At 36.6% G+C, this 18,123-nt stretch overlaps 1 protein-coding gene across 1 annotated transcript; it reads left to right on the forward strand.

Moving 5' to 3' along the window:
- The first annotated feature begins 385 nt into the window (after positions 1–385).
- DEPDC1 (DEP domain containing 1) lies at positions 386–18,071 on the forward strand. The gene is made up of 11 exons (XM_032217192.1): positions 386–501; positions 1,201–1,466; positions 1,918–2,068; positions 4,451–4,560; positions 5,557–5,687; positions 6,886–6,933; positions 7,739–7,879; positions 9,767–9,939; positions 11,212–11,388; positions 12,681–12,866; positions 15,032–18,071. The coding sequence occupies exons 1-11, from the start codon at positions 454–456 to the stop codon at positions 15,170–15,172; spliced, it is 1,572 nt and encodes a 523-aa protein (XP_032073083.1). The 5' UTR covers positions 386–453; the 3' UTR covers positions 15,173–18,071.
- Positions 18,072–18,123: the final 52 nt, after the last annotated feature.

Consider the following 18,123-nt stretch of genomic DNA (forward strand, 5'->3'; position numbering starts at 1 on the left):
ATATAAGTATAAACATGATTATGAATATAGGAAATGTATTCTATCCTGAGATTATTATATTATTATAAATGTATTATATCCTGAGAATATTATTATCCTGAGATTCTACACCTACTACACTCGATCTTAGCCAAAAGGCCGAGAATTGGTCAGCAAACGGCCGCAGGTTCCCACCCCGTTTCCTATGACGCGAGAACGTGAAGGAACCACCACTTTTCCTCCGCTTTCATAACCGCTCCCCATTTCCACGGGTCACGGAGAAAGACCCGTAGCTCGGGACACCTCCGAGCACGCGCACCTGGCTTCCGGTTTCTGTGTCACGCGGTCCCGCAACTCCACCAATCAGAAACTGCGGGGGGCAGTTCAAACTTCTAGGCAGCGGTTGCTCGCGTGGACGTTTTCGCAGCTACCGTTGTCAGTTGTGTTCGTTGGCTGCGCTATGTTGTAGCCGCGATGGAGAATCGGGTGGTCTCTCCCGGACCTTATCGCGCCACCAAGCTGGTAAAAAAAAAAGCGGGGAGGGGGCTTTCTGGAGGGCCATTTTTAAATGGGAATTCATTGACTTCCCTTTCTTAGTTATTTCTCCCCAAGCAATGTCTATGTTGTATTGGGCGCATCTGCGCCTGTCTTTACGTGCGAGCCCAACATTAAGGTGTTTTCATGTAGTTGAGCGCAGTCCGCGAAAATTTGCAAATTTAATCCTAATCCTAATCCACGGGCCAATCTGGAGAGATGCTCCGAATATGTGGTTTGTTCATGTTTTAATTCACGTTGGCCTCAGTGACACGAGTGTCACTGGATGATGATCAGTCAAATATCTATTTAAGATTCAGATTCAGCCGAATTTCTTTTGCTCTACTTGAGAATCCACGTTTCAGAGTACCTCTAAATGGTCTTGTGGATGAACCTTCAGGTGTCTTTTCATGCTCTGTAGCTTGGCCTGATGTCATCAGGTTTGACAGCTGAAGTGAAGATGTTACTCTATATTAGTAGTCTTGGTTGCAGCACAAGAGTGTCAAATATAATAAACTCTTGTAAAAAAAAATTAACAAGATAAAGACCACTGTATGTACTTTTTGCACTATATAACTTGAAAACATAAAGTGGCTTATCATAAATTTGATATATAAATAAATACCAGTATGTACTTTATTTCTCTGTGTCCTCTCCATTTGCAATTTCATTTATCTTGACTTACAGTGGAATGAAGTTACTAAATGCTTTCGTGCACAAATGCCACAAAAGAAACACAGACAACACTTTAGAAAATATGGAAATTGTTTTACTGGAGCTGAAGCAGTCGACTGGCTTCATGAAATACTCAGGAATAATATTAATTTTGGTCCAGAAGTTACTAGGCAGCAAACGATTCAACTCCTAAGGAAATTTCTTAAAAATCATGTGATTGAGGACATAAAAGGAAGATGGGGTTCAGAAAATCTGGATGACAATCATAACTTGTACAGGTAATTTATAGAATTATTGACAGAATCTGTAAAAATAAAATTAATATATCGAATGTAAATGTTTGACTGGTTTCCTTATTTTGTAGCTTACTGGAACAGAGATACTTGGACATTTTACCCATACATAGAATATGGAATTTTAAAAAGTCTGTTTCAAAAGATCAAATTTAGAAACCCAATATAATAAATTCTTTGTTTGTACCAAGAGTACTGTATCTTGTAACATGCCACAATCTATATTGTAGTACCAAAAAGTGATGGACATACCTATTTTTCTAATGAAAATTATTTATTTGGCGTATTGAAAATGTTTGTTCTTTTCCATATATTTTTTATATTCAAATAGGGATATTAGATCTAGCTTGCAAAAGGACAAATTCTCTCTGAGGAGTTTTGTTACAAAACTCTTAAATTAAATTGCTACATTGATATTTTCTGTGTCAAATTATAGATTTCCTTCAGCTTCCCCTGTTAAAATTTTGCCACGGCGATATCCATTGAAAGAAACCCTGCATAATGTACCCAAAAAACCAGAAAGCATATTTAAATTACCTCAGTACTCCAAGAGAACTCCTAAAAAACATGACCTTCAGGAATGTCAGGTAATCTATTATTGATTAATTGTGTTTACAGTTTAATGTCTAAACAGCTGGAACTGAACCTTATCAAGGTGAAGTCTTTATATGGAATATCATTCCTCTCATGTTTGGATGGTCCTGAAGACATAGAGGTTCTTCTGGGTAGACCTTGTAATCTTTTAAAAAATTATTATTATTGAACTTAACAAGCATGGATCATTTTTAAAAGGTCTATGTAATAATTGATCTTGATTAGGCTCTTGTTTCTGTTTTGGCCAACCAAAAGTGAGCTTTATTTACCAATTTTATTTGCAAGTATGTCCAATTGTTGTGCACAAAGAATGAATTTGAGTCATTTAGGGTCCAGTGACGTGCAGTCAGGAGAGGCAGGGCCTCACCACTGTCATCATGAAAAGGAAAAAAAAAATAAAAGGAAAAAGGCTGAGGTAGTTGCTGCCAGAGTCACAGTGGATGACTCTGCTTAGTGCTTAATTGTTTAAAAAAGCCTCTAAAAAAAGTGCCCTCTGCAGGAGGAGGCGAGAGAACCACGTGCCTCATTTAGTCTATCTTTATGATCACTTGAGCAGAAAAATTCCTTATGTAAATGAGGCATGTGGTTCTCTTGCCTCCTCCTGTAGAGGACAATTTTTTTAGAGGCTTTTTTTAAACAGTTAAGCAGAGTCATCCATTGGGGACTCTGGCAGCAGCTAACCCAGCCTGACGTCAGCAGCTCTTGCCTTTTTCTTTTTACATTTTTTACATTTTTATCATGGCAGACAAGAGCAGAGTTGAAATCCTCTGTGACACAGCTGGAAAAGGTATGTGGGTCGGAGGGAGGGGGTAGGAATTCAAAATTATTGTAATTTGTCAGTAATTTTTTATTGTAAGTAATGCATGTGTGTGCGTGAGAGAGTTTGTTTGAGAAGGGAGCAGCCTTGTTTGAGAAGAGAGGGGCAGCCTGCCAGCAGAGATGGGTCTTTTACCCACCTCTGCTGGCGGGCTGGCGCTTTCTTTTGCTCGCTGTGCCCCCTTCCCTTTCTTCTCTCCCCCCACCGGGAGCCCCGTCCTGCTACCCCCCTTTCCTCCTCCTCCTCTCCCCTTTCTTCACCGGCTGCAACTGAGCGAAGAGGCACCATGGGGCCAGGCCCCTTGCACTCGCATCCAGCCCACTGGAGCTCGCCACGCCAGGGGAGGAATGAGACCCTGTTGTCCCACGGAATCCGCCGCCACTTGAGCGGGGAGGAGGAGAAGAGCAGTGAGGCCTTGTGCCAGCCAGCCAGGCAGGGAGTCGGGCGGGAGGGGGCTGGCTGGCTGGGGGGGTTAATGGCTGCTCAGGTGGCCGCCGCCACCGCCAGCAGCTTGGGTGTCCCGCGGAGTCCAAGCTGAAGAAAGCGGAGGCGCACCAGTGGGATTGTTCGTCGGAGGAGGTGGCAGAGCGCAGAAACAGTCGGAAAGTGGAGGTCCGAATGGACGCCCCGACACCGTGTCCGTCATACAGCAGGATGCGTCCCGCTCTATGGCGGACACGGCGCCGGGACTTCAAAGCCCTGCCGCCGTGTCCACCATACAGCGGGATGCGTCCCGCTCTATGGCGGACACGGCGCGGGGCCCTGCCACCGTGTCTACCATAGAGCGGGACACATCCCGCCTGTATAGCGGACACAGCGGTGGGCCTTTGGCGGGGCTTTCGAAGCCCCGGCGCTGGCAGACATAGGGCAGCTTTTGCCCGCTTGCCTCACTGGCCATAAACTTCACCGCACATCACTGTTAGGGTCATATAAGGTTTCTATTTGTTTTGCATAAATTACATATTACAGATAATCCTCGACTAACAACAGTTCATTTAGTGACCATTCGAGGTTACAACAGCACTGAAAAAAGTGACTTGCAACCATTTTTCACACAATTTAGCATGCTTTTATGACAATTGCAGAGCCCCAGGAATCACGATCAGCTTTTGCAGCCTTCTGACAAGCAAAGTCAATGGGGAAACCAGATTCACTTAACAGCTATACTACTAACTTAACAACTACAACTATTCACTTAAGAACTGTGGCAAGAAAGGTCATAAAATGAGGCAAAACTCACTTGTCTTACTTAGCAATGGAAATTTTGGGCTCAATTGTGGTAGTTAATTGAGAGCTGTCTATACCTTTCTGCTAAAAACGATGGCAAGTAATGGTTTGTACTTTCCAAAGTTTACTGCTGTGTTTTGAAATAAATATTGTAAAGGTCATCTGATCAATAAGCAAGTGTCAGTGTGACTGCTGGCAGTTTCCTGCTAGTTTCCAAATTAGTTGAGACAAGAAAAAATGGGTTATAACTAGGTAGCTAAAATTATTCTCTGCTGAATTTTGAATAAAAGTCTCATGCTTTTACAACATGCTTGTAATTCTTTATTTTCAGAACAACAAAGAAAATGTGCAATGTGAAGACGATAAAGAATGGGAAGCAAGTGGCAGACAAATAACTCAAGCAGATATAGAAGAAGTTTGGCGAAACATTATTATGATACAGTAAGTAACAAATGTATTTCTTTTCTCCCAGAGATTTTGGAAATAAGAATAACAATTTCTGGGAAAACAATTATTCTAGTCTCCCAGTCATCTTTTTAAAGAAGTACTCTTCAAGGCAATTTCTTGATATATAAACTTATATTATATGTACTTGCTCTCCCACAATATTTTAAAAATCAAAATTATGACAACGTACATACCAAACTGATGAAAAAAGCTTGTGTTCCTACTGTATTATAAAAAAATCTTTATTTAGGATTTTATCTTTATCTTAAATAAGGAGGTAAAGGAAATCATTTTATCAATTGAGGAAGTTGTAGAGTTGATATCAAATTGCTATTGGACTTAAAATGGCAGTTTGTTAGCTTTCAGTCTTTTTTATGTGATCTTACTAATGCTCTTATTCATTATCCCTAGGGTGCTTTAAGTAATACAGGAAATTCTATAATTGTGTACAAAACTTTTCAAAAATGCGACATTCTATGCAACACAGGAATATCCTTTTTTTCTCAAACCACATCAATCCAGCCTTTCTACATTATCAGTTTTAGATCTTCCAGAATAGAAAGTAGTTTGTAGTATTTCAGATTTACAAACAACTGCCTCTCCAAAAACATTTACTTTGAGAAAACTATTCACTTATGTCCAAAACAGATGGATCAGCATTATTTGTTATTCCCCAGAATATTTCATATTTAGAGTAATAAATTTTGCACATTTCTAGAATTTAGACTAGTCCTTTTAATGAAAGCTAAGGAAGAACAAGATAATAATTCTTCTGCTATATTAAATGTTTATCTCTTATGGTCACCCCATGATTAAGTCAACATCTTATATATGGCATATAATTTGGCTTGACTATGTAAAATGTAATTCTTAACCACTTTTGGGTTACCTGAATCCAGATATATTGAATTTTTACAAGCCTATTTCCTTGAGAATTGCTGAAAAAGTTTCATTAGGTTTCTGAATTGATTGCATTTTTCCTCTTCATAGTTTGCAAACTATTTTAGGTATACCATCTTTAGAACACATCTTGAATCCAGCACAAATTATTCCTCGTTACATAATATATAACATGACTAATACAACTAAACATGGAGTTGTTCTTCCACAAGATAAATCAGGCAAGTGCTCTATTGTAATTTTTAAAGTTCTTTCCAACTTAAACATGAGCAAAAGTGTGATTGATGTATGAGGAGATGTAGGCGGCTGTATTAAACATAAAAGCTTGATCTGCATTCATTTACAGGAAAACTATGTCATAAATTGCTCTAGGTAAATAGCTTATAGCATTTTGGTCTAATAGATATTTTAATTTTAAATGCAGTTTCAGATTATGAGTAAAATTTTAAAAAGTTGACCTATTAAGTGTGTTCCAGTTCTCAATTTGCTATTTGTATCTATATCATTAAAAATCAGTGTTGGGACTGGGTAAGTTAAATTCAGATTCCCATTCAGTCACAAAAAGAGTAGCCATGAGTGAATTGTGGTGTAGTAAATATGAAGTTTATGCTTTTTAAGTTTTTTTCTATATGTGCTGATGTAGTCCTTGGAATATACCCGTATATACTCGAGTATAGGCCGACCCGAATATAAGCCGAGGCACCTAATTTTACCACAAAAAACTGGAAAAGTTATTGACTCGAGTATAAGCCTAGGGTGGGAAATGCAGCAGCTACCGGTAAATTTCAAAAATAAAAATAGATACCAATAATGTTTTTGAATATTTATTTCAAAGAAAAACAGTAAACTAGCGGTGTATTCAATGAAATACTTCACTCACCTCATGATGCTGATGTCCCGCTGTGATGATGATGTCCCGTGCAGCCGCGGGAGCGATGTCCCGCCTCCTATGACACACAGCACAGTGATTCCTATCATTGGATCACTGTACCAGAGGAGGTGGGACATTGCTATGTGGCTGCTTGCCATAACAAGGAGGAGGTGGGACATTGTTGCAGAGCGGCAGGAGGGGGAGGAAGGGGAATCGTAAGACAGCCCTGCATTACATTAGAACGTGAGGAGGGGGGATGGTGCGGTGCGCGCTGCGCGGCAAACTGACAGAGGGAGGGGAAACTCACAGGGGCACCGGGCCATTCACGAGTGTCACCCAGCGGCATGGCCCCACCCCTTTTTCTCCTCCATTTCGGGCAAATTTTTCACTGACTCGAGTATAAGCCGAGGCGGCTTTTTTCAGCCCAAAAAGTGGGCTGAAAAACTAGGCTTATACTTGAGTATATACAGTATACAAATATAACAAACATGTTTCAGTAGTTTGGGTATAAAAGCTGGTAAATCTTTTTTTCTCCCTTTTTCTTGCAGAAGACTTCCCTCACTGGGTATTGTCAGCTATGAAGTGTTTGGCAAACTGTAAGTTAGAAGTATATAAGGAAAACACAATGCAAAAAGAAGGAATGTGAACAGAATGTGAACACTATACTTACTTGTAGCAGGATCCAATCTGGATTGGTCACTGGGACTGGAGCTTTAGTCTTCAGAGCTTTTGGGTTATTGTATGTGTAATACTTATGTGATGCCTAGTTGTATGTGGGCTTTTTAGTTGTTGATTGGGATGTTAAGGGCTGATTACTAAGTCACGGGCTGTTGTTTCCTTGTGCTGCCAAGTCCTTGACTCCTAAGTACCTGATAAACTAGTGATAAACCAGGGCCCAATTCCCAGACTTCAATCATTTCCCTGGGTATCTTTGTACCTGCTCAGCCAGCAATCTTAGTAGCTGTGAAATTGAATGCATAACCTTGTTCGCTACCAATGAATTGAGGTCTCCTCATCTGACCTGACTATACTTGTAGATTCTATTAAATTATTTTGCTCTAAATGCTACATTATCTGAATTTAGAAGTTGAATGTGAAATAAAGTGCCAATAAAAAGAATATAATATATAGAATAATGAAAAGCATGCATCAGAAATGATGCATGTATCAATTAACCTGTTCTTTATAACAGGTTCATTATAAGAAACAGGTTTTAGTGATTTTGCTATATCATGTATACATAGATAAGATCTTATATTCAGTAGTATCCGATTTAGTTTCATAATTATTTCATCTGATGAATTATTAATATAGGATGTTAAAAAAGCAGTGCTCTGCTATTCCTAGGACTTGAAATATCATGGAGATCAGTATTGAGATTTATTTCCTCTTGCATTTCAGGGCCTAGATGTAATGACCCGAGTCAGCCAACATACACGGGTTTTGAGCGAGATGTATTCAAAACAGTTGCTGATTATTTTCTTAGTCTGTCTGAACCTTTGCTTACTTTTCAGTATTATGAATTATTTGTGAAGATCTTAGGTATGTACCCATTCATATCAGGATGGTATAGAATCCTAGTATATAGTTGAGAAGATCTAAGATGCCACAACCGTATACTAGTTTTGGAAAGAAGTATGTCTAGTTTCACAGAATAAGTTATCAAGTATAGATTGTAATTACTGCATATAATATAAACTTAGCTTTTGTGCAGACTGCTAATCATAATATGATTTGTTATGTATACTTGCATATGTGAGCTATCCTTTGCATGTGTGTTTCTGAATACCTTCTGACTGAACATAGTCTTTCAGCACCACTAACCTTTAAACATTAATCTCTATTTTAATTTTTCTGATTATGTTACTTGTGCTTCTAAATTGCCTGCATTTGAATTTATATTTCATTTTCTGATAGTTTTGTGTGGCTACATCACAATCCCAAACAGATCCAGTGGAAATGTTGATATCCAGAATAATTTGGTATGTTCAAAACCTTGTCATTTAAACTCGTTCAAGTCAACCGAATGTCTTCTGCTAAGTTTGCTTCCGCGTGACACTGACAAAGAAGATGAATCTGAGACTTCTGATAACGGTTGTAAAAGGCTTACAAATGAAGTAGGATGCAGTTTGAATTTTCAGCACCGTAACATGACTTGTAAAGGTGGTACTGTTCATGTACAAAAAGGTGGCAGTTGTCAGAATCTTTCACAACTGAAAAATGAACAAGCTCTGCCTCTGAGGCTTAAGGCAAGATGTCACTCTTTGGAGGGAATTGCAGAGACAACCTCAAGCAATTGTAGTAAGGATGAATTTAAACAATTTTCTCGATTTGGAATTCCTATTGTGCCATTGACAAGTAATGAGAACACACTATTGCACTCTGAGAATAAACCAATCTCTTCATTGGATCTATGTTTGGATAACATTAGTGAAAAACAGACTCATGGCTTCAAGGAAGTTCCTGCATCAAGTGTTCCTGACCAAGAGAAATCTACTGGTAACCTGGAATCAAAACAACTTTGCCAGTCTCAAAATCTATGTGGAATTAAAACCTCCAGTTGGTGTGGCATACACGCTCCAGTTGCAGAGATCACTGTAAAACCACATCCAGTAAATCTTGGTCTCAAAACTCAAAGCACTAGCCAACTGGCTCTTAAAACAGGAAGCAAATATGTGGGTTCTGGTATGGCCATCAATAAAAGATTCCACAAAAGTGCAACACAGCTTTCAGAATACATGTTTTCTCCCAGCTTCTTTATGCTGACTGGCAGATCACGTAAGATTGCTTTGTGGAGCATGTCTGTATGCATTTGTACTAACTAGCTTGCTTGTGTGCTTTTTTTTAAAGGGGGGGGTGATTGCCAATCCCAATATTTTAACTGTTTCAACAAAATTTGTTAAGAAATTCATTCACCTGTGAAGTTAAATAATTTTTAAGCTAATACTATCTGTTCTGCAAGCATCAGTTTTTTCTAGAATGCATGTTAATGCAAAATGTATGTTCTTTTGCCCATGCTAGAATTTCTATGACTCAAATTATATTAAGTAACTTGAATCTTTTGCATTGTGATTTTAAATGACTAATCATTTAGCACCTAAAAAGATGGAAAACAATAGGAGAGGCTGTGTGCTATAGTGGTTAAAGTGTTCGACCTATGGAGACCTAAGTTCAATTCCTGCGCAGCCATGGAAAATTATTTTGGGCTACTAGTTTTCTCAACCCAATTTACCTCACAGAATTAATGTGGGTATAAAATTAAGATTCCCCATGTAAGTTACCTTATGCTTCTAGAGAAAAGTTTAGAATACCAACAGATAAATAAATAACATGCACATTAATCAGACTTTATTTGCATTAATGATATAAAAGTGAATATTTCTAGGAAAGTTGTAAAAGTAATGTCTCTCTGATTTAATAATTTTCTAGATTTGTTGCAACCTCATTCAGAAAGAGTTGCAATTGAAGCTTTGCAAATTTGCTGCCTATTGCTTCCACCACCAAATCGCAGAAAACTCCAACTTTTGATGCGCATGATCTCTCGGATGAGTGAAAATGTTGATATGCCACGACTTCATGATTCAGTAGGCACCAGATCTTTGGTATGATTATTTCCCATAATGGTTTTTAAGCAGGTATTCTAATTGTCTCGTTGACAAATGTATTCAAGCCTTCCTGCCTTGTCTTGCATGCCTGATCAACGTTTTGATGACCTTCTATAGACTAGCAAGGAAGGGCCCAAGCATTTAATTGTTAAATTTAAGGCAACAAAAATAAATTCTGTTGTCGTACCTTGCTTGGCTTTCTCATTTCAAAAGTGGCTTTAGGAGGCCTGAAAGAAGATGCAGCAGCAGAAGGCTTCTCTTACTATTCTCCTCCAGCAGCTGGCTCTGATTCTGAAGACTAAAGATAGCCATCGTGATTAGTTGTCATGATGCAATTTTCCATGCTCAGAATCTGTTGAACCAATCTAAGTTAGTGCCTTTATAGCTTGTAATAAAAAGATTCATAGGTAAACTATTTCTATGTTGAGGACAAAACACCTTGGAGAGTGCAGAGTTAAGCAACAGAATGATTTGCCAAGTGAGATGGGCAGCATATAAATTTAATAAATAAATCTCTATAATAGGTAATGATCCAAAGAAGTGAGATTTCCTTTAGCACAGTTCACTTTCAGAAGAGAGAGGAAATATTTCACCTGACTTCCCCCAGTCTGTTTATTAGGTAAAGGTTCCCCTCGCACATATGTGCTAGTCGTTCCTGACTCATTTCCATTTCAAAGCCAAAGAGCCAGCGCTGTCCAAAGAAGTCTCCGTGGTCATGTGGCGCTGAAGGCGCATGGAACGCTGTTACCTTCCCACCAAAGTGGGTCCCTATTTTAATACTTGCATTTTTTACATGCTTTCAAACAGCTAGGTTGGCAGAAACTGGAACAAATAACAGGGCTCACTCCATTACGCGGTGCTAGGGATTCGAACTGCCGACCATTCTGATCGACGAGCTCAGTGTCTTGTTCCTTGTTGTTTGTAACATCCAAATAAGCACTAAAAATACAAAGTTGGATGTGATGCAGCCTCCCCCCAAACAAAAAATACTTGAATGAAGTTTTAGAGACCCTTCCAAGTTTGCCATCTAATGTATATGTATAATAGAAAGAGATATTAAACATATGGGGATTAATTAAGTAAACAATATTGAACATAATTTATTAACTGGTGTTGCCCTATTCTGTCCTATTTGCTTTTTTTTTTTTTTTTTTTTGGCATACTAAAAATCAGATATGGTCTTTAGCCTCCAAACTGTTGGAAACGTTATCTAGAAAAAAGTTATTTTAATACTTGGTGTTTTAAAGCTGCACGTTTAAATGCTTCCAGATGATACAGACATTTTCTCGTTGTATACTGTGCTGTGAGGAAGAAACGGATCTAGATGAGTGGCTTGCCATAAAATTAGTTTCCTTTCTAATGGATCACCAACAGGAAATTTTAGAAGTCCCTATACATTTACAAGTTGCAGTTCAAGATCACATTGAAACATTAAAAACTACTCAGGTGAGGAAAACAGTTAAATTATATCTATTAACTTCTTTTGAATTAGATTTACATAAATGATTTGCTTTAAAAGCCATGGTCTTGGAATTGTTTCTTCCCACTTATCTGACCATTACTGTTACTTTTCAAATTTAAATAACATGCTTTGCATTAAAAACTGACATTTTATAGTCCATGTTACTGGTATATATTTCTCCATATTGAGGCTTTGTTCTGAATAGATTATTGTATGCCTACCAGTTATGATTTATATGGTCTGGCATTTCTATTACTTTCCCTAGCCAGTTTGCAATGTAATACATGAAGAGTAAACTTCTGTTCAATGCTATCTTGAACTTTTGAAGAATTTTAAGAAAAAAATTAATAATTGCAGTAATTTACATCATGACCACCAAGATTCAAATAAACCATAAGACACTATTCACATTTAGCAGGCATTGAGAAAATGTTTTATTAAATGTATAGTAATACTATAGATTGCTAGAGTTCACTTATAAGTTAGTTCCTAATGAAGGTTTTGTGGAAATAACATATTCATCATTCAGTTTGGTTTTCAATAAATTTGGAATCTAACCGATTATGAGCAGAATCAGTACCAGGGGTTTTAATTTTCTGTAATTTTAACCAAACTACACTCAGATGCACACAGCAGTTCAGTAACTCATAATTGGGCCCATTGAATTGTTAAGATGCTATCTCAAAAGCAGAGTTTTTGAAAATTTACTTAGTTTATTCTCTGAAACTGCGGTGGCATCTGTATATATAAGAATATGCTTCAGATAATATCTTAAGTTTTAGGTTTTTTCCCTTTAAAAATATGTAGCAATCAAGGTTTAAAGAACCTTACTTGTGAAGTGTGATCTTGGAATGAAGTCATCTGAAGTGCTTTTTGACAGTCCAGTTGATATTGACTTTCCAGTTTTTTTTAATGTCATCAGGGGAATTTAATGAAGTTGTATTTCTGCATACTAATGAATTGAAGGCTAAGAATTGCAACTACAGGTTCCTATATTAAAATAAAATTATTCTAGTTGTGGAAATCATTTCCTATCATTTTCTTAGTTATCGTATTCTCCTGAGATGTTTCAGTTGCTATAAGCATGTTCATTTTAATCTTATATTAAATTGTGTGAGAGAATTCTGGCTTATCAGAGATCTTCTCACTGACCACTGTTTTAAATCAGATTGGTGCTTCAGAATTGAAGCTCCTGCTCTTAGCCAGAATTGGTGGTGTCATCCATTTGATAAAATGTCTGTCCTAGTTCTTTTTGTTTGCTTTTGCTTGCTTGCAGATGGAATGTCTTGAAGAAGAACTAAGCACCATATTTCCAAGTTATTCCTATTGCATGAGGATTACATCTCAGGAATTTGACGAACAGAAGATTTCTGTTTCTCAGGCAGCAGTAGCTGAACTTTTGGAAAATATTATTAAGGATAGAAAATTATCTCTGAAAGAGAAGAAGAAAAAACTTAAACAGGTAATGAGATTGGTGAACTGTTTAGACATCATTACTTGGCAAGAAAGCCTCAAGTAATTTTGGGAGATTGATTTATTTTTGAAAGATCTTGATAACAAAACTATTTTTTCTGGAAATAAATGTGTTCTGTGGAAAACATGGGGCTGCATCCCTTTAGCTAGACTATTTTTGAAAGCTTTCTACAGTCCCATTTTATATCACCACTCTAACTATTGTGGTGCAGAAAGGACTTAGATTGCAATAGCAAAAGTGGTTTTTTAAGAATCTTTACCTTTTGTCAAGAATAACAATTTTGACCTAAAGCGTTGCTTTAGATTTGTCATTATATCAGATGTGAAGGATTTCCACTATCTACTAGAACCTTTAACAAGCTATTATACTGGATCAGGCTTATATTTCTGTTAAAGATATGAAGTGATATCAGCACATTTTACAATGATGAAATAATTATTAGTGCTGTCTTTTTATATCCTTGGATGAGGACAACATGGAGGGATTTTCTAGAATGGCAGGATGATAGTTCCTATCCCTAGCCCAAACAGTTGTGTTAAAACCCATAATGGCTAAACACAACATCCTTGTTTCCAGAGCTGCAATCTGGAAAACAACACATAGGGTCAGACTAAATGACAAAGCATTTTGAAAACTAGCTTTGCTGCCACATTGTGTGTTACATTAGGAACAGACAATCATTGGCATTTCAGATATCTTACCACAGGCAATGCTTCCTCAAGAATGATTTATAATTGAGCAGTTACTTGAAGTGCCACAGATTGCCTGTTATTACTCTTAAAAGCAAATTAGAGATTAGAAATATTAGAGATTACCACTGGAGATTGGAGAAATGTTCTTTAGTTTCGGGATTACACGTTCCCTTAATCCAGTTTGTGTGTTGGATTGTTACATTATGTTTTTGCACAGCCTCATCTCTGACATTATTAATACTCTTAAAATAAATATATTATGAAAACTTGCATATGATACTAAAGAATTGTTTTCTAAATATTTACTTGATTTATTCAAGTTCACCTGATACAGTTTATTGTAATCTGCTTTGTGGCAAAGTAGAACATCTATGGCAGAGCTTAATACGGAGGGATTTTTTTTCTGAACAAATTGCTTCATAGAATTATACTTGTCCTAGAATGTATTAAACAAGTCTCATGACTGAAGTCGGGCTTTAAATTACCAGAGTTTAAGCCATTGCATTGAAGTTACTGTTCTTTATTTTTCCCTCTTACGTTCTTTGTGAAGATTGAAAAAACTTGGGGAAAAAAGTTGAAAAAACTTGAAATTATTTTCTTTAAAAGTCCATGATAGTGTTTTATAACATAGCTAGACTTTAAAGTTGACATCTGTTATAGTAGCAGCATGTCTTTTAAATGTATTGGATTACAATTCACAAGATTCCGAATTAGTATGACTGTAGGAATTTAACTCCAGTATATTTAAAGGGCAGCTTTAGATATGTACACATTCCATTTAAGAGGAACAACAATGAGTCCTGATTCTCATATGAAAATGTTGGTACTCACAATCATGAAATGCATCTGCTGTTATGCAATTTTAAGTGTAAAGATGCATAAGTGAACAAAATGTATCCCTTATTAGACAAGCAATCATTGTTTCTGTTCCAAATTCTGGCAGAACACACAACATATGTGTCCATACACATACACCATCGCTTTCTGATCTTTGACTACTTTTAAATTTAGAGTTGCTTGAATAAGAATTTATTGGTTGCTGATAAAAGACCCAACAATTTTCTGATTCCAGTTTTCTAGCTGTGTTTAGTTTGTCAACTAGAAAACCACTGCAAATGACTGCCCAAATCTTTTATAAAACCTATCTTTGTTTTGACACAGAAGGTTAGGGGTTAGGAGTTATATATAAACAATGAACTTTTAAATAAGTTAATCTTTAACCTTTGAAACAGGTTGTAGGCCCATAGAATATCAGACACTTCCTACAATGTGATTTTTTTATGTAAGTGTATGACGAGAAGTAGGAATTTACATTGTATATTTAAGGGTACTTGTGACTTAGGAATAAATATTTGCAAGAATTGTTAGTTGATTTGGCTAAAAATATTATAAAGTGCATGTGGTAACCCGGTTTTTGGAAAATATATACATATATTGATGATTTACTGTTTTAATTTACAGTTCCAGAAGGAATATCCAGAGATTTATCGGAGCAGATTTCCAACTTCAGAAAGTGAAGCCATCTTGTTTGATCACAAGCCTACAATTAAGCAGCCAATGCTTAGCTTGCGAAAATCCAAACTTGTTAGCATGAAACGTTAATCTGTACCTCAGTTATATATTTATAAAGAAACTTTTTGAAAGTGAACATTAGAAATATTTCAGTAAGCACATTCATGCAAGTATGCATTTTATGAACATTTCTTCATGAATCCTGAAGTGTATTTTATGAATGCCATTATTTACAAAATAATTCCAAAATTGTAAATAGTTCCATTTTTTTCATGCTTAATGATATACAGATGAAGAACATATAATATATCAATAGCAAACAAATATAGTAGTAACAATTATAAATACAAACAACATGTGTTGTAACTCTTTGCACTGTTTTTAAAAGAAGCATACTGTGTTCTGAATACCACAATACTGTATTAATGTTGAACTGTTATGTAATCTATTTATATATTGTATGTGTTAATGCTGAGTTAAATAACATAGCTGAGAACAGTGAGCATGGAAATCAGGTAATGATTGCCTCCTTCACTTTTATTGCAGAAATTGAACTCTTGGTTAGAAAAAGTGAACAATATTCCTTATACAGCCATAAAGCAATAATTCATTCTAATAGTGTGAAATGGTAATTAATGGTCCTCTATTGTCTATATGTTCTCACATCTTTGTTATGCTTAAGTTCGTTGTGGCTCATTTTTTTATGTTGCTTTAGTAGAATTAGATTGCTCAGACTATTTTCCCCATCTTACTCTTGTTTGTGTTTTCCTTCTAAGTATTTTCTATTTATGATATATATTTGCAAATATCAGATTGTTAAGAATCACTGAAGAGATTGTTTAATGAAACCTATCTAAATGCTGATAACTCAGTTATGTGTATAAAAAATGTTTTAGAAAACACATTACTGTACATAGGCAGACCTGAACTTTTAATGGAAGAATTTAAAGGACATTGTTTCATTCCCTTTCTATGTTCCACTATGTGAACCATTTCTAATGTAAACAAGTTTTTCCAGTAAACCTTGAGTCTTCTGAAAGGAGCAGAAATTTTATATTCTGTTATCTAACTATGAGAATAAAAAAAGGAGCTTGTATAATGGGGAATTTTTATTTTCTTATGTGTTTTATTCATTTTTTATGGCTGCCCATCTCACAGGAGATGGATCTGAATGCATATTATAAAAATCAAGAGTTAAAACTGTTTACAAAAACTAGTTAATAAAAATATAAATTAAAAAGATAAAAGCAGAGATATTAGAATAAAATTTAGGATGCAGCCAACGCATTTTAATTAGCAAATTAAAATGTTTTAACCATTATCTATGTTAATTTAACAGGCTAAGTAAATAGAAACACTTAGTAGATATTGGTTAAGTAGCTGAATTGTTGCTGAATTTTATATAATTGTCATATACATTGATAAATGTCATATAAATCAAATTACATTTAAATGAGTTAAATATGAATTCTATCTTTATAGACTAAATAAAACCTGATGCCTGTAACAATCTTACTGCCTGGCTAGTCAAAGCAATATATATGCATTTAACTTTGCCATTTGTGACTAAGATTTTGTTGATTTTAAGTCATGCTGCAGTAGCAACAAGGAAACGAAATATTTTTGTTCCTTTGACTTATTTAAGCGCATGTTTACATCAGATTTTTATTCAAATGCTGACTGTAAATATATACATAAGTCCCCTAATTTCAGTTGAAAAGTGATTCAATAACATCTTTAAGAACATCTATTTGTAAGCCAGCCTTCCAGATCCTAGCCAAAGCCAGCTGATAACTTTTTGACTTGATGCTGACATAGCATTTTTCTCAAAGCAAGTCTGTGTAACATTTGTGTTGCTTCAGCAGCAATGGTAGCAGGGATGTAGTTGAGCTGGATCTGTCCTCCTACTGACTGATGGCAGTTCTTGTGTACATATGCAGTTTTCTCTATTACCACTGATTTTCCATAACTATTGTGGTTTGTGTTGCCGAATTGACATGACACTAACTGCAGAACCCAGATTAAACCAGATTGCTAAAGCAGCCTGCCTCTCTGAAACCTGTGTACAGATAGTCTTTAGCAACTGTCTTGTTAAGTGACCATTTGCAAATACAATTAGTAAATGGTAATAAGAAAAAACATTTTCTGACCAATGTGCGCAGTTATACCCACAATTCTGGGCATGGCAATAACATGCTGGAGTGTAACACTGGTGTTTCTGCATGAGAGAACTTTTAAGTGAAACAGCTGCAACTAGCAATCTGCAGCATGTCACTCATGTGGTTTACTTAGCGACCATTTTGCTGGAACTATTTGTGGTTGCTAAACAAAGATTATCTGCATACACTAAAGCCCAAGCAATGGCCTCTAGGGCCTTCAATGCCTTTTGTGGTAGCTGTTGTCGGGCTTCCCTCCTTGAGTTCTGGACAAAAAAGTTAATTGAAGGAATAAGAATTCAGGTGACTATTAGAAGACAAGTTTTTAAAACAATACCAGCAACTATCTTACTTTCAAAAGAAGCAACTTAGGCAATTTATGGTAGCAAAACACGTCTCTGTTTCTTCCTGCTTTTTTGATACTAAAGATTGGAATCTTGTCTTTTTAGCAAAAGCAGATTTTTCTGTGTCTTCACTGTTAAATAGCTATATTTTTAGGTTTGGCACTCTGCAGCAACAGCATATTATGCCAAAAATCTTTGTCTCCAGACCTGGAGAAATATATCGCCTTTTTCCCTCAAAAAAGAGAGTGAAAATCTGGGTGCATCTTTTACATGGATACAGCATTTTTGGCCTCCTGAAATCCCACTCCCATTTGCAAAATGACCGTGTAGAGCCTTTAGGAGGCTTCTAGAGTGCTCCAGGGGGCTGGGGTGGGCAGAAATGAGCGAAAAATGAGCCGGTTTTTGCTCATCTCCCCCCCACCGCCTCCAGGAGCACTTTACAAGCCTAAAGGCTATGCATGCCCTTTTTTTGACAAAAAATGGGCCCATTTTCATGAAAAACTGGCGATTTTTGGGAGGTCTGCAGAGTGCAAAAACTTTT

This window comes from Thamnophis elegans, chromosome 5 (assembly GCF_009769535.1).
Source record: "Thamnophis elegans isolate rThaEle1 chromosome 5, rThaEle1.pri, whole genome shotgun sequence".
NCBI lineage: Eukaryota > Metazoa > Chordata > Lepidosauria > Squamata > Colubridae > Thamnophis > Thamnophis elegans.